The sequence below is a fragment of the Nomia melanderi genome, chromosome 2, assembly GCF_051020985.1.
Source record: "Nomia melanderi isolate GNS246 chromosome 2, iyNomMela1, whole genome shotgun sequence".
In the NCBI taxonomy this organism is placed as follows: domain Eukaryota; kingdom Metazoa; phylum Arthropoda; class Insecta; order Hymenoptera; family Halictidae; genus Nomia; species Nomia melanderi.
In genome coordinates, this window is record NC_135000.1 from 5,708,676 (window position 1) to 5,735,240 (window position 26,565).

At 42.4% G+C, this 26,565-nt stretch overlaps 2 protein-coding genes across 3 annotated transcripts in view; both read left to right on the forward strand.

The window, feature by feature from the left end:
- Nucleotides 1-26,565, forward strand: part of LOC116424529 (uncharacterized) — a 368,994-nt gene that overhangs the window by 66,372 nt on the left and 276,057 nt on the right. The window lies entirely within an intron of this gene.
- On the forward strand, nt 14,271-19,406 carry LOC143174263 (uncharacterized). The gene has a single exon (XM_076364938.1). The coding sequence runs from the start codon at nt 14,271-14,273 to the stop codon at nt 19,404-19,406; it is 5,136 nt and encodes a 1,711-aa protein (XP_076221053.1).

Here is a 26,565-nt window from a genome sequence, read left to right on the forward strand (position 1 = left end):
TGTAATCCGTATATAGTGGAGCGTAGAGCGCGAAGTTGGCGAAAGTAACGCGAAGAAATTGCATCCACTTAACCTTAAGGAATCTCATTAATCGATGAGGGGAGGGGTATAAAGGTTGAAGTGATCGCTGAACTTCCTCCAGGCGCTCCTCCCGCGGCGGTAGTTCCAGCTAAGACGCAACGATTCACTTTCCCTCGTGTTCCCCTTGAAGTATTAAATATTTTGCCCGTCCCACCTCACGACAGACCTCGTTAAACGAGTGATCTCGCGTAGAGCGGAGCGGTCCGGGTCGGACGCACGCGTGCAGACGCAAGCGAAACTCGTTCCCCGGGCTTATTGAATAAAAAGAAGCGCGTCAAGTTGAATTACCAGTGCCGGACGGGTTTCCCTTGTCATTTTTGTGAAGCGTTTTTCTTCGCGACGCCTCTGCTCGGCGTGGCCACCGTGAAATATTAATCTGCCAGCGAGCAACAGAGAACCGGGATTCATGCAATATTTAATTATGTCAGGAGGTTCCGTCATGGTGCACCTGGAAAAACTCTGCTGGCGGTCTCGAGATTTTTCGGGAACCTTTTTCTCCCCGGGATCTCTGAGCTCTTGCCCATTTGTCTTCATTTTTTCGGTATGTGGGCTTAGGGTCTTTGCTTCTTTCGATCGCTTTTTGATTGCTTCCCCGCGAGACAAGGATGGAAGTGTTCTTTCGTCAACTGAGCTTGGATCTAGGTTGCATCTTTGCTTCTTTCATTGGTGCCTGGCTCTTCAACAATTTGCTGGTTGCTTTTTGATCAGTCTAGGTGAAGGTTATATTTTGATCTGCTAAGTGTAGAGCATTGTAGAGAGAGCTGAATATTCTTCTTGTCTCTAGGCCAAGGTTAGACCTTGATAAGCTAAGTTTAGAGCATTGTACAGAGAGCTGAATATTTATCTAGTCTCCAGGCCAAAGTTAAGCCTTGATCTAAGTTTAGTCGACTGTAAAAAGATCTGCACATTTTCCTAAATCAAGGTTAAGCTCCTACATCATCTATCTTATCTGACTTGCCAATTTTCTTGCTCTCGCATCAGTCCTGTAACTATGTCCCACTTAATTAATTTTAGACCCCTTAGTAAAAGCAGGAATACTTTCCAATCGACTAAGTCTGAATCACCATCTAACCAATAACGATACCACCCAAGATCAGCCTAACCCGAAGTTTAATGAAAATGGGTCCTTCATTAAGTCAGCAGTAAGTTCGTCGCAAGTGAGGCTCAGTCCATCAAATCCAGATCCCCAGTTTGGATTGCTCATAACTCACCGTCCCGTGGTTCTCTTTTTCTCGATCGGGGCACGGAGAGTACAGCATATTCATGAAGATTAACAGAAAGCTTTACCCGCGGTTTCAGTGAAATCGGAAGCAGATTGGGCTTTCGGCAAACGTTTGACTATCCTGGGTCACGCGCTCGGCTTCCTCCCGCCCCTACCCCCTTCCTCCTCCACCTAGCATTGCTCGTTCGTACCTTCTCTCATAGTAATTGCAGATAGGTACGGGTTAAGTACCATACCCATGGACCGGTGCGCTTGAAACCGGGGACCTCCATTAGCCGCGATAGAGAGCCCGTGTTAAGAGTGTTAATGTGACTCCCGGGGCTCGTCGGTTCGCTGCTTCTAGTTAGGGTCGATTTCGGACGCAAACTGTTCTTCCGATTAGCGAGCGTGAACTTCCATCTCACCTTAACGACGTGTCTTCTTCACGGATTCCCTGATCGAGCGTCGCCGCTTGTTGACTGCTGCCACTAACCCTTTGCTCGGCTGATAGATTCCTTGTGAACAGGCCTTGGACATGTTCTTTCTTTTGGCATTAGTGATTTGGGGAGTTTTTGGATGAAAGGAGCTCTTCTTTGGTTGGAGGATTGTTGAATGACAGGTGGGAACAGGTGAGGAGACGTTATGGGGTAGTTGTTTTGAGCGTGGGAAAGTTGGAATTGGTTGTTGGTTAATTCTTGGTTGATGTAATAGTAATATTTGATGATAGTGCTTGTAATTTGTGGAGAATTGTAATTCCTAGTTAGCATTTGTCATTTATGGAAATTGTTGGGCCTAATTAGTTCTGGTAATTTATGGAAAATTATGGTATCTAATTAGTACTTGTAATTTATGGAAAGTTGTGGTATATGATTAGTACTTACAATTTATGGAAAATTGTGGTGTCTAATTAGTACTATATTTTATGGAAAATTGTGGTATCTAATTAGTACTATATTTTATGGAAAATTGTGGAACTTAATTAGTACTATAATTCATGGAAAATTGTGGCACCTGATTAGTACTATAATTTATAGAAAATTATATAAAATAATCAGTTAGACTACTTAACAATTCCAGTGTCTAAAATCAGTACTAATGATTCTCCCGCAAACCCAGCTTTTTGCACGATCTAAGAAAGTACTGACAGTAGAAATTTACTGTCTGACCATTGCTGGACTCATCCCTTAACAGTCCTCGAGACTCAGCGTTACTACCATGCGAATCCTAAGAGATGTCACGTCCGTCCAGCCAAATAGACGTTTCACTGTTATTACAGGGAGGAAATCAGGGAAAAATATAAAGTACCCGCAGACAAAAGGAAAAGCTCCACTAGAAGGGATCCTGTTCGATCCTGTCCCTCCTTAAGGTCGTCCCGCGGACAAAAAGCGAACCTCGGTGACATTAAGTTCCCCGGACCGGAAAGATTAAACACTCCACGTCAAACGCACGCAATTCCATCGATCGCCGAGGACATTCCTCTTCGAGGAACGATGGAATCGGCCTCACTGGATCGATTAGTTAGAATACACTTAATCCTAGAAGCTACCATCATTACATTTATAATTGATATATCTTACAGTAAAATGATTTCCAATGATTGACTGCTTCAGAAGTTAGTGTTAACAGTTATTATATCTTCTAATAACGTTATCAATATTAGAACAAAAATCGAATGTTTCTAAATTCGAGAATAGTACAAGAAAATTCAAGCCGGACTATATATTTCTGCTTTTCTAATGACATATAAAACATACAGAAATGCTGAGGACCACACCAGAGTTAACTGGTACATTCTTCTTCTGCAATTATTGAAAAAGATCGAAATTGATTTAAAAATACGCAAACTAAGTTATAAATCGATTGAAATCTCAATAGACACAATGTAGGAGTTTCTATAGAAAAAATAGGGAATCTAATAGAATTACTCGGTGGTTCTAGTGTTAAATAGATCAAAAGCTCTAGCTGTAGGCTTCAGCAACCTATCAGTGTCCAAGTCGCAATCTCGTTCAAAAGCGTTAGTCCTCCCAGGCCTCAGTAGCCTAGTGGCATCTGACAAACGTATTTCCAAATGAATTCATCTACGGCAGAGTGAAAAGCGTTCCTTTCATTGCTAAACCGCTTTGCCTAGAGACTACTTAAGCCTCCTCAGTTGTATCAATGATGGCAGCCCGAAGAATCAGGAAACAAAGCTGATTGCCCGAATTCCCGTGTCATGTCTCAGAGATCAAAGAATCCCCGATGGAAATACAGACAAGCGGTTAATCGATATTCCGGTGATCGGTCGAGGCGTGCGGGACTCAGCGAGACCGATTATTTGGATTAGCCGAGCGTGTTCTGTGAGCGGTTTCATCTTGAACTTCGTTTACCAGCGGCGAAAAGTTGCCGCCGGTAACCGTTTGCCCGTGCGCCGGTGGCCGCGAGCACGGTCCGAGAGTATCAAAAGAGAAAGTTAGTCTATACTTACGGAATATTGCTTTTAACGCTGCCGCTCCGCTGCTACCATCCCCCTGCCCGTAAATGTCGGGGCGGAGTTAGCAACTTGCACGACGGAATCCAGTTCATACCGGTAAATTATTCAGCCTTTTCAACGGACTTCCTTCTCCTTCCCGTTGCCAGGCATTGTTTCAGCCCTTCCAGTTCTTTTTTTTTTCAAACTCCGGGAGCCTGGCTACGGGGTTGCTAAGTGTCTTCCAGCTGATGGCGCAACTTCGTCTTTGAATTTTTATTGATCCAGATAGGACACTCTACAATGATTTCTTGGACGACTGATGGACGGTGGTGTTGAAAATCTTTGGTTCTTTTGATGGGAGTAGCTAATCTGGGAGTCTTTAAGTTGGATGGTTTGATAGGTGATGGTAGGAGCTACAGCTTTAAGACAGTGCTAGATTCTAATGAACTAAGGGAGTTAAAATTGTAGATCTGATCTAGATAGAATTTAGGCCTAATCCTGGTCAAGCCTAAAACTCTCATAGATCTGATCTAAGTTCAATGTAGTCGTATCAGCCCTAATCTATCAGAATCTTAGTCCAGGTCTAATCGAAGACAACTAAAAAATCCAGAATCATCACAAACATCAGGAACCCTAGGATTAACTGCTTGCGACGTTTAAAGACCAGTATCCTACCAGTGTCCTACCAGTATCAACCGACCAGTCACCCGTAGCAACGGCTCTATTTGCCCCGCAGTCAGAAATTAATTAGGGATGTCCGCAGGAAGTAGAAGACGTTTCATCGGGAACAATTCATCCCCTACTACCTGGAGCAGCCGTCGGCTGCGGGCAGGTCTCCGCAGCCCTGCCACTCCTCTATTTCTAGCTTTCGGTCAGCGTCAGGTCCCGCGAGAGCCTCGGTGTCGCCTGCCGTCCGCTTTGCCTTCTTTGCCCCGGCTATCTTCATTTCCATCGTGGTATTTCCTAGTATCTCCCTGGTCTATCAACTCACCCCCCTATCCCCAACCCCATCCGTCCGCCTTTCTCTTGGCGGTTGAATCAAACGCCTTCCTTTTTCTGACGAGATTTGCATTCGACGCTAACGATGTTTCCCTCCCCGGGAGCCGAAGTAATTCCGCTCGCGGAATTATCCCGGGCCCGCAGCGAGCGCGCGTGACCCGAGCGAATCAAAAGTTAGATCCTCGCCTATGAATATTAAGTCCTTCAGCGAACTAAACGTCACTTTTTCCAGCGTGTCCGCCGATTTCCAACGTGCCCCGCCCAAACGCGAGCTTTGATTACCCCGGACTGTTTGTTTCCGGCTCGATGGTCCGGGAAATGGGTTCAAGACGCGAAAAGAGAAGCCAGCCGGAATACCCTACAGGAGTCCTTATCAAGATTAAAATCGCCGGAACGTCTTTCTTTCAGCTCCTCATCTCCTGGACCAAGCTTCCCAGCGTCCAGGTGCATCCCCAGGGTATAGCCGGTTGCCGGTCTCTATTTTTCACCTAGCCCGTTCATTTCGATACTCGGCGGCCTCCGATAAATCCCGCGGGAGAGAGAAAGAGAAAGAAGAGCTCACCCGAAAATATCGGGCACCGTTTTCGGGATAGGGTACGATCGCCCGCTCATTCCCATTCCGTTTCCCGCCTCGGCCACTTTGGCCAGTATCGGGCCGGCTAGTCTTTTCTCCTCCATTTCTAGCTTTCGGTCAGCGTCAGATCCCGCGGGAGAGCCCGGCCACTCGTGCCGCGGAGGATGCTTTTCCCTGCTACCTTTTTCCTTGGGTCCCGACGCGTCCTCCGACTTCGGTTCCCTCGATTCCGCTGGCTCGTTCTTCCCCGTCGCAGTCGTTCCGCCATACTTCAGAGGATAACGCGGCACGACGATGGCATTCTCGGGTCCGAGACCCGTTCGTTCGAGTTCGTCGAAATCCTTAAGGACGTCGTTGACCTCGTTTCCCGACGCTGCCGCTGCAGCTCTGCCCGTTTCCAGGCTGCCGCCGGTCTTCCACTCTTCTTGCCTCGCTGGCTGCCTTCTCTGTCTGCGTTTCTTCGCTACCCTTCGACACTTAGCCCCGGGCTCGCCTCCTCTTAACTGGACTGTGCAGATTCAATCTCGGGCACGGGGGATCCTGTCGCCCTAGCTGCCTCGGGTATCTGCAGCGATGAAGCTTCGGGACGCCCTGTCGGGATCTATCAACATACACCCCCGTTATCGTGGGATTCGGCGCGGAACGAGTGCTCGGCGAGCGCGATTCTGATGATACCAGGTGCACCGGGCTGCCGCAATCTTTGCGCTGTTGTTTTCTGCCGACCTGGGCTCTGGGTGTAGCTGATGAGAATGAGGATCGAGGAGTTGGTGATGAGTGAGGATGTGATTTGTACGGGTTTTAACGTATTTAGGGTATTTAGGGTATTTAGGGCTTTGGCGTTTTTTAGAGTTGACCAAATTATTCTATCGATCCTGCTTTTATTGTCAGTTTAACCCCTTGTACTACTTCTTTCACAGCTTCAATGCATATATCTAAGAAAGTGTTTTAAAACTGTGAAAACATTGAATTGAACTAAATTAAACGAATCGAAAATAGTCACATTTATATAATATATTAATGTAATTGTTGAATTAAAATTCATTTACGTCAGATTTAAGCGAGCTTTGTTGCAATTATTGTCAATAATATTTTCCGGGCGCCTTTAGACGCCAGCAGTAGCCAAGGGGTTAATAGAAGTACTTCATCCTGAATAATTTAGTAGAAAACGATAAGAATTTGATGCTGATTCGGTCTACTTTTACTCTAGAGGTTAAACATTGGTAATAAACGAACGTTTTATTCACATGAAAAATAAATAGTTCAAATTTATCGAATTCACTTGAAAATTTCCATCACTAGTCTGACTCGATATTATAGGAGAAATGGTTAATTCTAGCGGATTTACCTGGGTCTAGGTTAGTTGGGTATATCTATGGCAAATTAGATATTGTGATGTCTAATAAAGAGAATGGTCTATAATCAATTGAACTATACAGTAGATCTAAGTTAGAGTTTGCATCAATCTTGGTAGTATACTTCTTGAACTATTCACAGAAAATTCATTTCATGGATGCAGCGTCTATAATAGCTGCTATGAACTTGGAGTGAGACTTACTAGATCTTTTGTGTAAAATATGAAGAATTCCATGGATCTTAGCTATATAATCGTTTAGATCGCAATGAATAAAGTTATCAGTGTATTAAATTAAAAACCTCTTTCTGAGTTTATCAATCTTCTATTGATATTGGACTTTTATTTCTGAACGGTGCGTAATTTCATGATAGCAGAATGACGATAGCGATCGTTGCACGTGTAGATCTTTGCAATTATCTTATCGAATTCGAGGATTGCGGTGTGCATTTATCTTCTGCGGCCACTCCGTCATCGAGAGCGTTATCGGCGACGGGTAATTTAACTAAACAAACCGGTTCCGCAGTAAACGTCGTAAACAGGGATTCAATTCGACATGAATGAAACCAGCGTGATGAATAAGTTTCATAAGTCATCTCGCCGCGATCACCACTAGAATCATTTGTTACCTTGATTATGTTTAGACACTGGCTCGTGCACCTCGAACAAACAAACATTACTGATGACTGTTTATATTCCTACAGCCTTTCCCAATTTCGGGCTGACGGCTTGATCAAAATTCACATTTTCCGTTGGTTTTCAAGCAAACACCAATATTTGCAGTGATTTAGAAATTTATTTTTCTGCTTTCATGAAACATCTGTTTCCCATTATGATTGAATGATGTTGAAATTACAGAATATTAGTCAGACTGGTAATAGTAAAAATAAGTGCGGAGGTTTCATATAATAATTTTTTTATGTTTAATTATGAGCTGAAGAATATATAAATTCTTTTATAATAAAATTTATAATAAGGTAAATTTAATTAGAGTCTACAAGAATTAGATATATTAGAAATATTTAAATTATAGAATATTATTTACTCTAATCATACTGGAGTTAATCAAAGAAATACTGTATAACAATTTTTTAATATTTCATTATGACTTGAAGAACACAAGTTCTTATAGAATAAAATTTATGATCAGGTAAATTTAGAGTTTATGAGAATTAGTAATATTAGAAATATTTAAATTATAGAATATTATTTACACCAATACTGAGCATAATCGAACAAATACCGTATAATTTCTTAATATTTAATTATAATTCTAAGATTTCACGAATCCTGCAATAAAATTTTCCACGAACTAAATTTAATCAGTCCATAAGAAATGAAAATATTAAATGGAGATCCTAAAGAAATCTATTTCATACAATTTTCTGTCACAGAACATCTCATTTAAATTCTACAAGTTTCGAATAGTTCGGATTGAATCTGAACAATTTGGATCCTTAATATTCCAAACGCTTGTTCGATGTACGAAACTGCATCAAAGTTTCGAACACAATCCGGTGAATGAACCGTTGTGATTTTTTTGTCAGCGACCGAAAGCCGTTCGGATTCAAAACACGTTGCTCCATCGAATTTTGATTAAAACTAAACCGGTCTCTGGTTTACGCGTTTCCGGCGGCCAATTTCGTAAATCCTTATCTGCGCCACGAATCCTTTGACTCGGATACTCGCCGATCCTCCCACGCTGCACCGATGAAACGCGAGATACAAAATGTCTGTCGAAGAATGCAGCTTCCACGAAATAATGACACGTAGACGACGATGTCTGGAATTTGCAATTAGCTGCTCTAGCCCTGACCTAGATTGCATCTTTGATGTGCGACGCTGTTGGCGTGCTAACCTTTTAGCAATCGCAAATCAATCTGTGATTCAGATTCTTCCTATAATGGATTTCTAGGTGAATGTGTATCTTGAAGGTGGCTTGAATAAATTAAAACCATTAAGTTAATGATTATATTAAGTATAATATACATTATCCTTTTATTTTTTAATTTTTCAAGTGTAATTTCGTATCAGAGAAAGTTTGTTGAAATGTTTTATCAGGGTGGAAGCTTTTTAGTAATTCTTTTGATCAATGAATTCATAGTTGAAGGAATATTTATTAAGTTTTACCGAGTCTTTTTTGTTTAATCGATTATAAAGTCTTTGATAGAATTCAACATTCAATTTTGGAAGCATACAGAGGTAAAAAATATTTTCAAGTGCTTCAGATGATCATATACATAAAAAATTTCAATATTGAGACCTTCCAAAAATATAGATTCGAAAATGAATTTGAAAGGGTTTGACTCATTAGTATTCGAATTACCAGAATATATTTTCACTATTGTATTCGAAGCTACATTTATACGAATTGAAATTTCTAAAAATTAGAGAACTAAAATTACGATGAAAAACAGTTGTCCAACAAAATACTATAAATCTTTTCCCCACACCTCGAGCACAGTGTCCAATCTTTTCCTCGCGGATTCCCCGTGAACCCATAAAAATCCTGTCTGTTTCACGGTTTCCACCAGTGGAACGGGATTACTCTTTCGCGGTGATACAGAGCAACGTTTGTCATTAATTAGTTAATTTCCTGATATTGATTCCGGCATTCCCGACAATCGGAATTCCTTTGTTCCCGTGCATAGAGCCACGGAAACGTGGTCGGGTGATACGTTCGTGAATGGATTCTATAGAGGCGCGGCCGTGTGTTTTCCTGCCATTTAGCGTGGAAATAGTTAGGATAGCGGGCCCGATAAAGAGACCGCCATGTTGGAAAGCATTAATTAACATATCCGAACAAGACGTCAAGTCAGGTGTACGCGAAACTACGGATTCCGACTGGCTTTAAGCGCGTTTCGGGCATAAAGGTCATTAATCCTGATTTGCGTACCAAACGGAGAAACGTCTGAACGCGGAGCACACACGCAAACAAGCGCACACAGTGCAACGATCGCGGATCTTCATCGGAAACTCGGGGGAGCCGAAAGATCTTTGAAAAAAATCGGAATCTCAGCTTGGAGTTCATGACATTAACGAAAAAGAGGAGAACAATGGCGTAGAAGCGAAACTGCGCACGGGAAAAGCTTCGAAAAGAGAATGCTCTACTTCAGCCGTACAAACTCGATGAAATTTTTCTCCCTTTGACGTTCTCCAATTGTATTATTTCTACTTTTATTCCCGGCGACTGCGCTCGCGGAATAAAATAAACAGAATTCTTCCCGAAATGTTCGCTTTGCTTTGGAAATTCAAAGAACGGTACGATCCTCAACCCTTCCGACGTCTACACATTCAGATTTCGTGATTCCGCGAGGAGGAAAACATCCTCGGGGTGTACGCGAAACACAAGTTTCACCGCGAAAAGCATTTATAACAACGATTCAACGGAAATTTTAATTGAATCTCATTTTTCCTCGGTTCTACTATTCACAAGATCGCAAATGGACTGCAAACCTTTCTACAAATCCAAACACTTAACGAAAACAATTCAAATTCAAGTAAAACAGAATCAATTAAATTGCTTTTTCTAAAAACTACTATAGAAGGCACGTTTACATTCTCGATTTTCTATAGTACTCTCGTTATTTCTATTTCTATCTTACATTTCATACATTCCGTACTTCTCTCGCACGCCAAGTGCATTCTTCATTTACATCTAAATTCCCCGTAAACTTACGAAGATCCCCACTCCGATATCTCAAAAATCCCCAAAATAGTAAACCGTCGTTCCCCCAACATTCCTCAAACCCCCTAATTTTCCTCCAGCCCCAGATCGGTTCTCGTTTCCGGTTGATCGAGGCCTACCGTGACACCTAGTCGCAGGAACACGGTTCGTTACGTCATCCCCTGCCACCTTACCAGAAGCATTGTCGCCAATTGTCGCCGGTGGTGTCGCAGAAATTGAGAGAGCCTGGGAGGAGGCCTAGCCGCGAGAGACGCTGACAAATTGGAGTGACATTGTTGACGAGTGGAGGGTCCCGCGGTCGGTTCGAACGAACGGAACCGAGACGGGATCGCGGCTTCTTTCTTGCATGGGTCGAACGTTAGATGGCAAGAGTAAGACGGATAGACAGTGGGGACACGGCGTCACGCTTATTCGTCTTCGTTTCTTCCGACGGGGCTCTAACGGCGACGCTGCATTTGCATCGTTACTCACGGCAAAAAGTTATTGGGATTCCGTTGGTGTTTCGCCGTGTTCCCGGGGATTTCTACGCGTGCGAGGGAATCGTCGCGGTACGTGACTTATGAAGAGTGTCTACTCTGACCATCGCCACTGTTCCGTGGGGCTGTGGGGTGATAGGGTTCGCTGCTGGGGCGGAAGGTTCTGCTTTGTCAACTGAATGGGGAGGTTTGAATGGGTCGTTGGCCTGTGGATTCTTCGCTGTTTTGTAGGTTTGCGAAACGTTTGGGCGTGGAGACTTGGGTGGTATGGTGGTATGATTATATGATGGTATGATGGTATAATGGTATGATGGTGTAGTATAGTAGTATGATAGTGAGAGTGTGAAAGATGATAGTAGTAGTAGAATAGTAAGGTATGTAATAGTGAAATAGTAAGATTGTAAAAGATGGTAATAGTATGATACAATAATGGTAGGATAGTATTTCAATAATGAAATAGTATAATAGTAAATAATAAAGAATTATTAAAGGATGATAGTATAATGAAATAATAAAGTAATATAATATGATGATAGTATAGTAAAGTAAAATAGTGCAATGTGATACTAGTATATTAAAACAATGTAGCAATATGATAATAGAATAGAAATATGATAATGCGATAGTGCCGATACTACAGTGACGATTCAATACAATAATAAGATGCAGAAGGGTTAATAACATTCTTAATTAATCTTCGCTCACCGAGAGCCATCGCTTTATTTCAAACAATACAGTAAACTCGATTTTTTCACGAATGTCCTTAATAGTCCGCTCATCAATCAACCCCGTAATACTCGCAGCTCGCTCGAAATAAATGAATCGAATTCTGAATACACCGGTAATTGAAGTCCGTCCATAAATCGTTCGGATTGGACCGTTCACCGTGTTCCATTCATCGTTATTGTTCCGAGATGGCTGGAAAACCCTGGCGAGATCCCACGACAGAGATAACGTTAATTAACTTGCCGGGAAAAGTGTCTTAATTACGACGTCGTTGCCCCGCGCGGGCTGTTGCCAATAGATTCGAGGCATACGCGTAAACGTATGCGACGCACTGCCACTCTATACGCCCCGGTACGCCTTGTAGCTCGCGCGAGTAACATAAATATCACGCTAATTCTCCGCCGCGAAATAAATCCTGCCTGCAACGTGCATTCGCCGGCTGGCCCATATTTGCCCGAGCGCATCCGCCAGCCGCGCCTCCCAGAGTTCACGCGGACATTTGTCGCGCTGGCTCAGCTCGTGTCTACGTCCACACGCTAATGCGGCCGAGCTCGAGTTATCCTTGCCTGGAATTTTTCGGGGGTGACGAGGCCAACGCTGAAAGGGTTGCTAAATTTTCGTCAAGAATTTCTTGGCGATATTGCGTCGTCTTTTGGAGTTAGCAGTGATGAGCCAACTGCTATTGCATGTGCAAGGTAGATGCTGAACGAGACGACTGCAACTTTTATGTTTATTTATTCTTTGGGTATTTTTAGTAGAATGTTGATGTACGAATGATTGGAAGTTTGGATATGGTAACTTGTTTCTAGATCAATCTATGAAGTCGTCTTTCAGAGTTAGCAATGGCGATCCGATTCCAACTACACGTAAAAGATACATACAAACTAACAAATCTGCAACATCTATATTTATTTATTCTTCAAGCCTTTCCAGTAAAATAGACGGACAAACTATTAAAAATTTGAACATATCAACTACTTCATACCTAAATCTACCAATCCACCCTCTAAAGTTAGCACTGATGATCCAACAGCAACTAATCACATAAAAACACAATAACCATCCAAATTTTATATTTCCTTATCCTCCAGCTCTTCCAACACATACATATTACAAAAACGTTAAATCTTTAACTGTCCCTCTCGAATTATAAAGACATCCCCCAAATAAGCAGGAAGCATCCTCGTTGACCCAGATCGCCCCCAAAACGCCGGGATATTCGTGCGCGCGGCGCGGTCCGTCGAATTAGAGGAAAAGAAGAACGGGGGAAAGGGAGATCGATAAACACGGTATCAATTATTCTACCTTGCAGCGTGGAAAGGTTCCTCCGTTAATCTACATGCGTGCCAGCGTGTAGCGCGGCCCGTCCACGAGGAAATCCGACGCTATCGATAACCAACACGAGCGCGGGGATGGAATCGGTGTGGCAGAGAGTCGCATTAACAAAACCGAGGGACAAGCGGCGAGAAATTTTATCCCACGCACGAATTACGGGGCCAGCGTTGCACTCGTTTACAAGCATTCATTCCGAAATGTCATTTCGCAAGAATTGTGCCGCGACACGTGTGTTGCGTCGCTAAATTTCTTTAGGAGGGTTATTGAGACACCTTCTGCGAGGCACATTGGAGCCCTGAATATTTTTTACCATAGCAGAAATAAAAGCCCAAGGAACCATTACTTCAATAATTTAGTCGTATTTGCTTCGGCACGTTTTGCCAGTTTTGTAGATTTACCATAACTTTAACTTACATCTGTTTGCCAGAAGTCGAGGCGATCCTTGGTTTTATTACTTGCTATGGTCAGTGTCAAGAACGTTCAAGACCCTTGCGTGGGTCACCCGGGGGCTGCAATCGGCAACCCCCTCCAGGATCACCGGTTGAGTCCCACTCGGACAAGGTTTGTACTCCCCTACCAAAAAAGGTTTATAAAGGCCCACGCAAGGTACAGAAAAGAGACACACAAGAAACATTTGGAACAAGACACAAGACGGAACATAGACGTCGTTGTATACTCTCGCCGCTGACGATTATTATTGAACTAAGCAAAAATAAACACTAAAGTATTCTTCACTGAAGTAATTAGATACAGTCCACTTTCCAAACAGTTCGCACAAAGTTAAGTCGGCGTGCGACGTACGGGTTTCCCTATAAGATTTTCGAATAGAAAACGCGTACACAACATTTGGTCCTTCGAGCCGGATTTATTGCAAAGAGTTCGGAGAACTTCAGTGAGAAAAAATAAGTGTATAGTGCAGTAAACAACAAGTTACGTGCAAGTTCAATAATACCACGGAAACTCCAACGGGTTTCATACATTGGATCTTAGCCTCTGTACAAGGAGGGCAGATCAACAGCAACACCGTAGGACCACGCGTCGCCGGAGAAGCTGAGACATTCATAAGCAGCCGCATCGGACACCTCGAGCAAGGAAGCAGCCATATTTGGACACCTTAAGCGAGGAAGCAGCCATCGGACCGTGAATAATCAAGGATCACAGATCGACGAATCATCAGCACATCAGACCGTCAGGGCAGAGCAGCAGTATCATCGCAGTGGACATCTCAGTCAAGGAAACAGCCGTTCGAACGAGAAAGGATTCACGAGCTGTATTAGACACTCAAACGCCGGTAGGGTGAGTCCACGAATCACCACATTCCAACCCACCTTCCCGTATTAGATAGCATCGATCTCGTTTATTTTCGTTGAATTATCGTTATCATTGCGACATGGCTAATCCACAAGAATCGACACAATTGAAGGGTCTTAAGAGACAGAGGAGATCGATTAAGGGACAATTGACGCGTATCGAGAATTATGTAAATGAGGGAGTACATTCCGATATTCATGAATTTCAAGTTCGTAAGGAAAGGGTAAACGAATTATTCAAAATATTTGACGGAATACAATCAAATATAGAATTAGAAGACGAAGTCTCAGATCATGAGCTTGAACGGGAACAATTCGAACGTAGTTATTTTAAGATCATTAGCGCAATTAACGGTCACATTGAAGGATTACAATCTTCCGGTACGTCGACAAATCCTCTTAGAGCCACCGATTCGCCAAGCACAATAACAGTACGACAGGAAGGCGCCCTTTTACCAAAAATAGAAATCAAACCTTATAACGGGGACCCCATTGAATGGCATAGCTTTCATGATACGTTTAAAACATTGGTCCACGATAATCCCGACCTACCCGCGGTTCAAAAGTTTCATTTGTTAAAGAATGCGCTGCGTGGGGAAATAGTATCGGTAATTTCAGCCTTAAATGCCTCCGAACCCAACTACCTGGTAGCTTGGGATTTACTTCAAAAACGGTGCAATAAACCGCGGCAAATAGTGCACGCTCATTTAAAGGCACTGTTCGAACTAGCGGAGGTAACGCGCGAAACACCGGCGAATCTAAGATTTTTAGCGGAACAAGCTCAAATGCATGCCAAGGCGCTTGAAACGATAGGTTTGCCCGTAATGCAATGGGACGCGATACTAGTTTACCTCATAGGTAAGAAATTAGATAAAAATACGCGGCGCGGATGGGAACGAACTTTAGAGGACGATGAGATGCCAACTTTTGAGCAGTTATTGAAGTTCATAAACAAACAGGCACGGGGGGAGGAATTAGACAGGGATTTTTCGACCACTTCTAGAAGAAATATACATCAGGAACGTAGTCAAGGGGCGAGAATCAACTCTCGGGGTCAGACATTCCTGGCAACGACCAAGGCAAGGGATTGCGTCATGTGTAAGGATAGTCACGAGATCTATCAGTGCAAACATTTTCTACAAGCGACTATTCGCGATCGGTTAGAGCTAATAAAGCGAAACAAATTATGTTTAAACTGCTTTAGAGCGAATCATATGGCAATTAATTGTCAAGCTAGTGGTTGCAAAAGGTGCAACCAAAAACATAACACTCTATTACATTTCGATAAGGAACAAAGACCCAATGTTCCACAGGCAGGTATACAAATAGGACAAACGACAACGCCGGGAACGAGTGCAACCGCGTTAACGGTTACATATAATTCAGAGGTTTTATTGGGAACAGCAAAAATTAAAATTCTGGATAGGTTTAATCGGGAACATGACTGTCGCGTATTATTAGATGGAGGTTCACAAACGCACTTTATTACGGAGGAGCTCGCGGAAAAATTACAATTGCGCAAGCAGGCAATGAACGTGACGCTGTCAGGTTTAGGTGAGCAAGCCACTAGGGCTCAATACATTGTAAGAACCACGGTCAAGGCGCGTGGGAATCCCTTTTCGACGCAGGTATCGTTTGTAACTTTGCCGTCTATAACCGGACTATTACCGTCGCGACAGGTCAATCGGTCGAATTTACAGTTACCGCAAAATATACAACTAGCCGATCCGGACTTTCACAAACCCGGAAAAATAGACGCATTATTGGGGAATGTATTATTTTTTAAATTATTAAGCAGCGGACAAATTAAACTAAATAACGACAGAATTATTCTGCAGAAGACTAGATTAGGTTGGATAGTCACCGGCGAATCGAGCATACAAGCACCTTATATAGCACCGACGTCAGTGAAGGCATTTTATGCAAGTTTAGATAAAACGTTGAACAAATTCTGGGAGGTAGAGCAATTCACCGAAAGGAAATATTTTTCAGCGGAAGAAAGGGTCGCGGAAGGGATTTTTAAAGACACAACAGAACGAGATGTAGACGGTCGGTATTGCGTTAGGCTTCCATTCAATGAAAGGCGACAGATATTAGGTAGTTCGCGAGAAATAGCATTACGGAGATTTTACGCATTAGAAAGGAAAATACATTTAGATAAGGGTCTGTTAAAAGGTTACACAGAATTCTTAAGGGAATATGAGCAGTTAGGGCACATGACCCAAGTCAACGCAAACGAGGCAGCCGACGGTTTTTACCTGCCGCACCACGCGGTAATAAAGGAAGCGAGTGAGACGACAAGGGTTCGCGTAGTATTCGACGCCTCCGCGAAAACCTCCACCGGTATTTCGTTAAATGATACACTATTTAATGGGCCTCAGTTACAACAGAGTTTATACAAAATATTTCTCCGATTCCGGTCTCACACGTATGTATTAACAGCAGATATTGAGAAGATGTTTCGCCAGATTAGATTACACCCTGAGGACAGAATCTACCAACGCATCTTATGGCGTGAATCACCAGACAAACCAATTAGGACGTTTCAATTAAACACAGTAACATACGGAACAACATCAGCTCCATTCTTAGCAGTACGTTGTTTGCAACAGTTAGCAGACGACGAACGCGACAAATTCCCCATAGCAGTCAGAATTTTTAAGGGAGACTTTTACATGGACGACTTGATAACCGGGGTTGAGACTCGCGAATTAGCTTTAAAATTAAGAAATCAAGCAATCGGGTTAGCAAAGCTAGGAGGGTTTAATTTAAGACAGTGGACCTCGAATGATGAAAATTTAATTAAGGGTTTAGAATTAGGAAACCACGAGCGCACTATTTCATTAGACATAAACGAAACAAGAAAGGCATTAGGTATTAGTTGGAAAACCCATACAGACGAAATTATGTATACCATAAAGACCACGGGAGATGTTCGGCCGACCAAGCGTTCAATCTTATCACAGATTGCGCAATTGTTCGATCCGTTAGGGTTATTAGGGCCAGTAATAGTTCGCGCAAAAATAATTATGCAGGAACTATGGAAGGCACATCTAAGCTGGGATGAGTCTGTCCCTCAATCGCTGGAAACAATGTGGATAGACTTTAAGAGGGAATTACCACAATTAAATGAGTTTGTAATACCCAGGGCAACGGTGCTCAAACACCCAGTGGCAATCCAACTGCACGGATTCGCCGACGCTAGTGAGGCTGCATACGGTGCATGTCTCTATTTACGCTCCGTCAATAAAGAAGGCGGATGTAACGCTAGCTTAGTATGCGCAAAATCTAGAATCGCCCCTGTAAAAACCATTTCGTTACCGCGATTAGAATTATGTGCTGCTAAATTATTAGCCGACCTGACCAAGGAGACTATCGAGGCCTTAAGCCATCTTAAAATAGAAAGGGTTTTATTATGGTCCGATTCGACGGTTGCACTACACTGGATTAAGACACCACCGCACACTCTAAAAACATTTATCGCGAACCGGGTTAGTGAAATTCAAAGGCAGACCGAAATTCATAATTGGTATCATATTGCTAGTCTTGAAAATCCAGCTGACTATATATCCCGCGGTCAAACACCAACGCAGCTCCTTAACAACCAACAATGGTTAAAGGGTCCGCATTGGCTTTCCCAGGCCGAAGAAACATGGCCTTTCGTCAAGCTACCAGTTATCGAGATTCCAGAACGACGAGAATTTAAAACGTTAATGGCAACTATCGATACATCCGAATTTGTAAATAGATTTTCCTCGATAAAGGGGCTTAATAGGGTATTGGCATACGTGTTGCGGTTTTATAATAATTGCAAGAACAAATCTAGGGTTGCGGGCGAATTAACCGTTAGCGAGATTGCGAATGCCCACCAACAAATAATAAAATTGATTCAAACACAGGCATTTGCGCAAGAATTAAGGGACTTGAAGGAGGGTAATTCCGTTAGAAAGGGCAGTAAATTATTGAATTTAGCACCCTTTATTGACGAAGCAGGTATAATCAGAGTAGGCGGCCGATTAAAACATGCACCCATAAGCTATTCGCGTAAACATCCGATTTTGTTACCACGACACCATCACGTCACTGAACTGATAATTAGAAATGAACATCTTATCCATTGGCATGCGGGGATACAAGCAACACTAAACGCCGTGAGACAGACGTATTGGCCGGTAGACGGAAAAAACCTAACGCGCAAATTGATTCACAAATGTGTGAATTGCTTTAGGGCTAATCCCAAGCTACCTGAGTACGTTATGGGTAACCTACCGAAGGACCGTGTGACCCAGGCACGTCCATTTGAAAACGCAGGTATAGACTATTGTGGGCCATTTTCTCTTAAGGAAAAAAAACACAGAAATTTAAAAACAATGAAGGGTTACGTGGTTATATTTGTATGTTTTGCTACAAGGGCGACGCATTTAGAACTAGTGACAGATTTAACTACGGAAGCGTGTATAGCCGCAATAAAACGTTTCTTCGCAAGGAGGGGAAAATCGCGAAGGTTGTATTCCGATAACGGCAGTAATTTTATCGGCGCGAAGAATGAAATCCGTCAAATTGAAGCCTTCATGAACTCAAGCGACTATAAGAGAGGGTTAGAACAATATTTAACAGGTGAACAAGTGGAGTGGTCCTTCTCACCCCCTCGATCGCCCCATTTCGGTGGGCTGTGGGAGGCTGCGGTTAAGACCTTCAAAAACCATCTAACTAAAACTATAGGAGAGGCCATGTTCACCTACGAACAATTCAACAGCATTATAATCGAAATCGAAGCTATATTAAATTCCCGCCCGCTGACACCCTTATCCTCCGATCCCAACGACTTTACCGCCTTAACCCCTGCGCATTTCTTAATTGGTGGTTCACTACAATCACTACCGGAGTACGAGTGGACCGATACACAAAACAACAGACTGTCACTATGGCAGCACGCCCAGAAGGTTAAACAACATTTCTGGGCCCGATGGCACAGAGAATATCTTCACGAACTACACACCAGGCGCAAATGGCATCTTGGAGACACCACACATATCACCAAGGATAGGCTAGTCCTCATAAAGGAGGACAATCTACCCCCTCTGCAATGGAGGTTAGGCAGAGTGATAGAGCTACATCCGGGGGAAGACAATGTGACCCGTGTAGTGACTGTAAAAACACAATTAGGGACATATAAGCGAAGTGTTAAAAAACTCGCACCACTACCATTCGATTAAGAGTGACAAGGGGAAACAATCCTCCACCCTATCAAAGACACTGTCGCGATTCCATTCTAAGTTATAAGTTTGAACTATTATTAAGTGTATGTAACTAGCAGCAAACTGTCAATTGTATTTATCGCATTACTATTAGCATTGTCCATATTGTAATTTTGTTGAACGTAACCGTTCAAGGGGGCCGGTGTGTTGCGTCGCTAAATTTCTTTAGGAGGGTTATTGAGACACCTTCTGCGAGGCACATTGGAGCCCTGAATATTTTTTACCATAGCAGAAATAAAAGCCCAAGGAACCATTACTTCAATAATTTAGTCGTATTTGCTTCGGCACGTTTTGCCAGTTTTGTAGATTTACCATAACTTTAACTTACATCTGTTTGCCAGAAGTCGAGGCGATCCTTGGTTTTATTACTTGCTATGGTCAGTGTCAAGAACGTTCAAGACCCTTGCGTGGGTCACCCGGGGGCTGCAATCGGCAACCCCCTCCAGGATCACCGGTTGAGTCCCACTCGGACAAAGTTTGTACTCCCCTACCAAAAAAGGTTTATAAAGGCCCACGCAAGGTACAGAAAAGAGACACACAAGAAACATTTGGAACAAGACACAAGACGGAACATAGACGTCGTTGTATACTCTCGCCGCTGACGATTATTATTGAACTAAGCAAAAATAAACACTAAAGTATTCTTCACTGAAGTAATTAGATACAGTCCACTTTCCAAACAGTTCGCACAAAGTTAAGTCGGCGTGCGACGTACGGGTTTCCCTATAAGATTTTCGAATAGAAAACGCGTACACAACAACGTGCGCCGTTCGAATTTTCGGCCCGAAGAATGGATTTCCGCGCGGTAAAATTTGCGACCGGGCCTGCCTACCCTCGTTACAAATCACGGACGTTTGCTTTTCGCCCCCAGGAAACTGTGAACACAGACGGAACACGGGTTCGAGGGATCCGATGCTGACTTGACTTCGCTTTCGGCGTCTGTTTGTTGATTAAACCCTTGCCCTGGGATTTCTTTCTCAGATGTTAGAACGATTTTGTCGTTAATAATTCAGTAGAGACGAACGAAGATCCTATGATCACGCTGTGTTTATTTTGAAAATTGAACTTTTGCACTCGGCAGGCGATTCGGTTTAATTAACTTGGGAAATTGATAGACGATCAAACATTTACTTAACTATAGATTTATCGAACTGTCCAATTGGCTTTCTGGAGTTTTTTCGTGGAAACTGCAGTGTTTCCATTGAGATTTCCACTGACGGTTTGCCTATTGCAAAATTGGAAATTTGAAATTTGACAGTATATTTTATTTAATATCAATATTTGGATTCAAATATATTAGTGTTTTGTAAGGTATAAATTGTTTCTGCGAGTTGCAGAAAATGTCGTTAATAATATTGGTAATATTTATAACGAAATATTGTCGAGGAAGGGTTAGTAATTTGGGATAGAAAAGTGTTATTTAATTTCAATTTAAGAGGATAGAATACTATTTGCTAATTTCTCTTTGAAATTTTTATCGTGGATTTGATACAATGTTTTAAGAGTTAAGTGAGTTATCGTTAGATTCGGATTGAGCTAAATCCAAGTTACCTTTAACCTATGGCGAGTGAAGTTAGGTAAATCTAGATTTGAACCAACTGGAACCTATTTTTATAGTAGATCGTCAGCTTGTAGCCATTTGCTGGCGGAAACACAGGAAAACATCGATCGATTTCGTAGTTCCATATTACGAAACACGTATCGCAACGAGAGAAAAGTGTTCGGGGTAATGAAAATGAAGTTTACGATGCTGCAGTGTATCCTTGGACACGGAACGATCTCGGGGAAACGTGAATATCGAGCCGCGACCGGTGACACAGCGCTGACTATCGGAGAAAATGAAATTGTTGGCAGTTATCGGAGCGAGCTAGCAGCCATAATAATCGATCTCTGTGCAGCCAGCGCCCGTAGAATCGAATTCGAGCAGCTAGCTCGGACGTTCCGATTCAGAGAGGCAAAAACAATGACGCGCGAGGCATTGTGCCAGTGCCGTCTGTCCATATGTTCGTAACAACTTCTATGGGAAAAAATTCCCTTGCTACACGCAATCGATTGCCGCGACAAAGACGGGACTATTTTATTATCTTCCAACGCAGTCTAAATGTACAGGCTTCAGCTGCTCCTAGTGGTTCAAATTTCTCGAATGCTGCTCCGGGTTGGTCGGGGATGCTTCCTGTGACCAGCTTGTGTTGTTGCTGGCTGAATGTTTGGAAATATAAAAGTCGAAAGCTTGGGAATTTGGAAGGTTGAAAAGTTGAGAATTTGAAAATTTGAAAATTTGAAAATTTGAAAATTTGAAAATTTGAAAATTCGAAGATTCGAAGATTTGAGAATTTGAAGATTTGAGAATTTGAAGAACTGGAAATTTGAAGATTTGAGAATTTGAAGAATTGGAAATTTGAAGATTTGAGAATTTGAAGAATTGGAAATTTGAGGATTTGAGAATTTGAAGAATTGGAAGTTTGAAGATTTGAGAATTTGAAGAATTGGAAATTTGAAGATTTAAGAACTTGAGAATTTGAAGAGTTGGAAATTTGAAGATTTGAAGATTTGAGAATCTGAAGATTCGAAGATTCAAAGATTTGAGAATTTGAAGACTCGAAGATTCAAGAATTCGAAGAGTTGGAAATTTGAGAGTTTGAGATTTTGCTGCAACGCTCCGCTTCGATTTGCTTCAAAGCAGCAAAACTTCCAACGTTCCCAAATTCCCTTCCAATCCTCCCCATCGCACCCCCACCACCCCCCAAACGTTCCAAGAGCCACTCCCATTTTTAAATTCCCAGCAAAGACCAAAACCCGCAAAGCCCCGAAAACTAACATACATCCACGGTCCAGCGATCGATAGGGGGTCACAAAAGAAAGAGGACCAAAAGGGGGAAGGACAGAGTCGAAAGTAGGAGCGTGGGGTCTCGCTGTCCAGGTCGTCGACAAAACCGAAGGCTTTCGAGTGGATCCGCGCCGCCGGGCGAAACTAAGATCAACCTCTCACCTGAGGAACGACAAAGAAGCCGCGAGTGGAGTGGTCTCTCACGTGGCCGTAGTAAAACGGTAGCTAACGCTAGACGATCGTCCCGAGAAAGGGACAGCCCTCGGAAGAACGATGGGGGAACGGCGTTCGAAAAAAAGGTGGTTGACCCAGATGCACAATGGCGGAGAAGAAGTTACGTGTCGGACGATACATGGATCGCTACCGGCGTCTCGCGATCATCGAGAGGGATGGAGAGGTCGCAGCCAAGATCTAGGGCTCTCAAGACTCTCCGCTGGTATCGTTCTAGGTAAAAGGGGCTCGTGATAGGCTTACAAAAAGCCATTGTTATGTCTACCTTAAGTTTTCACGCGGATGACACGCGAGAGGGAGCGAGAGTTTGCTCGTGGTACGCTCTTTTTTCCAGCGACGTGACGTGAATGCAGCCCTTTGTGCGGAAGTTTGACGGATCAATCCATGGCCGACGTTTAGCCGCGGTTCTGTCGCCTTGGTCTGGCCTGGCGAGCGATAAGGAGAACAAATTGCCGTCGACTCGGTGGCTTTGGCGATGGGGACTTCGTGAAGTTTGGGGGTTTTAGGATTGCTAGCCTTTTTGCTGGCTAGATGATTGCTACAGCTTTTGGCTCTCCTTTGTTCATCTGTCTGGTGACTTCTTTTAGTTGGGAATAGTAGATGGAATAGTATAACTTTTAGGAGGCTTTAGAATAGATTAACTTTGGCTAAGTCTGTTCTAGGTCTAGGATCATTTTTAGATGAGTTAGGTCTACAGTCTATGGCAAAGTTTTAGATACTTGATTGGTCCAGGCATAAGTTTTAAATATGGAAGAAACCTAAATGCATGAAGTGCAAGCAAAGTCTGCAGTATACGTATATAGCTAGATCAGTCAGCTGCAATTTGGAAACTTCCAAGTAACTTTAAGCTAGCACCCTAACACCTGAATAGTAGAGGTAGCTATTTCGCTTACATCTTACTACAGCTTGTGGAGTTTCTTTTGTTCACCTGTTTGGTGACTTCTTTTAGATAGGAGTAGTAGATCGAATAGTATAACTTTTAGGAGGCTTTAGCCTAGGTTAACATTGCTAAGTCTATTCTAGGCCTAGGATCAGTTAGAGACAAGTTAGATGAACAGTCAAATATGGGGAAAGGTTTTAGACACTTAATTGGTCCAGGCATAGGCTTAAAATATGGAAGACACCTAAATGCATGAAGTGCAAGCAAAGTCTGCAGCAGTATAGATATATACCTAGTCCAGTCACCTGCAATTTAGAAACTTCTAAGTAACTCTTCACACCAGAGTTAGCACCCTAACACCTGAACAGTGGAGGTAGCTATTTCGTTTCCTTCTTGGTCCACCAGAAGATGAAAGTAACTCTTCAGGATAAAGTTAGTACCCTAACACCTGAACAGTAATAGTAACTATTTCGTTACCATCTTGGTCCATCAGAAAATGAAAGTAACTCTTTAGGACAAAGTTAGAACTCTAAGACCTCAACAGTAGAGGTAGCTATTTCGTTACCATCTTGGTCCACCAAAAGATGAAAGTAACTCTTCAGGATAAAGTTAGCACCCTAACACCTGAACAGTAATAGTAACTATTTCCTTACTATCTTGGTAAACCAAAAAATGAAAGTAACTCTTTAGGGCAAAGTTAGTACCCTACCACCTGAACAGGAATAGTAACTATTTCGTTACCAACTTGGTTCACCAGAAAATGAAAGTAACTCTTCAGGATAAAGTTAGCATCCTAAGACCTAAATAGTAGAAGTAGCTATTTTGTTACCATCTTGGTCCACCAGAAAATGATGGTAACTCTTTAGGGCAAAGTTAGCACCTTAACACTTCAATAGTAGAAGTAGCTATTTCGTTACCATCATGGTCCATCAGAAAATTATAGATTACATTGCAGACTTACAAATAGACACGTATCTGCTAATTACTTTTCAATCCAATAGTCATCGAAACACGTGTCCATGCATCAAGCATCTCGTTCCCAGAGGTGGTTACCAATTCACCATGTACCTTTGACCGCGTATGGCGTAGAGATTGATCGAGGGTCCGAGGCGAAGATTGAAACGGAAATATCCAAATTTCTTGCCGCTCTCCAGTAGAAAGGAGCCAAGGGACACAGGCGAGTCGACGCATATTTCAAGCAGCTAGAGCCGAGGAAAAAAGCCATTACATTTGCGCCCTTTTATTTCGCGTCTGTCGTCTGCGAATGGATGCCAGGAATAGACGCGTCGACGGCTCGTTGATCTTCGTCGCTGGTCCCAGCGAAAGATAGAAAATTAACATGGGAACGGTGACTTTTATGATATGTTACTTGGTGTAACCATGTAAGATATTAACACCTAGCTTTACTAGGTCAGTTAGATTATTCTGTCTTATAGACATTTCGATTTTAAATCATTTTCAAACCCCTAATTTCTAAGATTTAAATGAAGGAATATTAATTTTTCTGCGAACAATTAAATAAAATGTAAATCTAGTATTAACCCTTTGTACTCGTAAGTTTCCTCTATGTAGACACTTTAATCCTTAACATTCCAATCCAAGTTTTGTAATTTATCAGCAACTGCAACTAATTTTTATGGTATCTCCAGTGAAAATGAAAAATGCTATAACATTCCTTCGATTTTTTATTTTCCTTCCCAGTACAAAATTTGGATGTATGGAAAATCTAATAATTTTAGGGTAGTTTCTTTGATTCGTTAAAATATTTGATATTATAACTAGTGCAATAGTGGAGCCTACAGAGTTCAAAGGGTTAAAAGCAGCATTAAATTCTTCGAATACAAATCGCTGAAATTTCAAATGTTTCCAAGAATATTTTATTTCCTAAAAAGCTCTAACAATATTTACATTTTCCTATAAGATAACATTTGCAATGCAATGACCTGTGTTGCACACGAATTTGTTAAATATTTTACAATACTTCCCTCTCAACAACATACCACAATGTTGCCTTTCCATTGTAAAAATCAAGCAGCCAGGTCCTTCCGAATTGAACCAGTTAACAATGCCAATGTGTTCAATGATGTATTATTTATTCCTTCACAGAAACACATAATTCTTTTGTCTAAAATATACCCTAACTCATCCCGTTTGACAAGTGCACGCTTCGTTCAATGATTTCATTCCGCGCAAAACCACAGGTTTTTCAAAGCAAATTCCACAGTTAGCGGATTAACTGAAAAATTCGGCCGGCCAATCTACAACGGCTAATTAATTAGTCAGCGGTATTCGATGGTAATCGGGAGAACCGATGGAACGGCCGTGAATTTGTTATATTATCCCGGTTCTTCAATAATTCCCGGTATCGCAGCAGATCGTGGATCCGCTGGTCCAATTAAAAATTAATCAGTCGCTCCTACGGCATTCTTCTTCCGTTATTATCCTGGAGAGAGCATCGTTAATGTGCCCGCCTGTTTACGGCTTATCGTTGAATTAAAAATGCACTCGCTGGGAAGGATTAACGGGACGTTTCGCTGGACCATGGCCGAACGACTGATCGAAATTGTGTTTAACGAGGGAACGGGAAGGGAATTAAAAGTCAGGAGTGGACAGGAAGCGAGAAAAACTGCTGCCTGACGGATTACATTAAATCCATTAATGGCTGAGCTGGTGTTTTCTTTTTAGGTTGGACGCGTCGTTGTACTCTTGACGCGAGAGAGCTCCATCGACCTCTTTGTAACCGCTATATTGCCGAGAGTGTCTCGGGCATCAATCATTCATACCATGGGATTAGCGATAAGTTGGAAAGGACATGATGAAGAATCAGTTTTCACACATTCGCGACCTAATTCTTGATGAGGTGCGGATAAACCGTAGGGATTGATTGGTCTAGAGGTAGCTTAGCATAATTTAGGATTGATATTATTTGATTGGGTATATTTAATGTTTCGTTTGTCTCGTGTTTATTGATGTTTGATTTCGGTTAGGTTGATCGTTATTGTTTTGCGATGGGGAGATGTAATAGTGGGGTAATGTCATTTACTGGTGGCTTAAGTTTGGTGTTGGGAGAGTGAAGTGTGTAGTAGTAATAGTAAAAGAGTAATAGTGAAGTGGAAATAGGAAATAGTAATAGTAATTGAACAGTAATTGAACAGTAATTGAACAGTAATTGAACAGTA

Coding starts and splice junctions, on each gene's coding strand:
- LOC143174263 (XM_076364938.1), top strand. CDS start 14,271: ATGGCTAATCCACAAGAATCGACACAATTGAAGGGTCTTAAGAGACAG.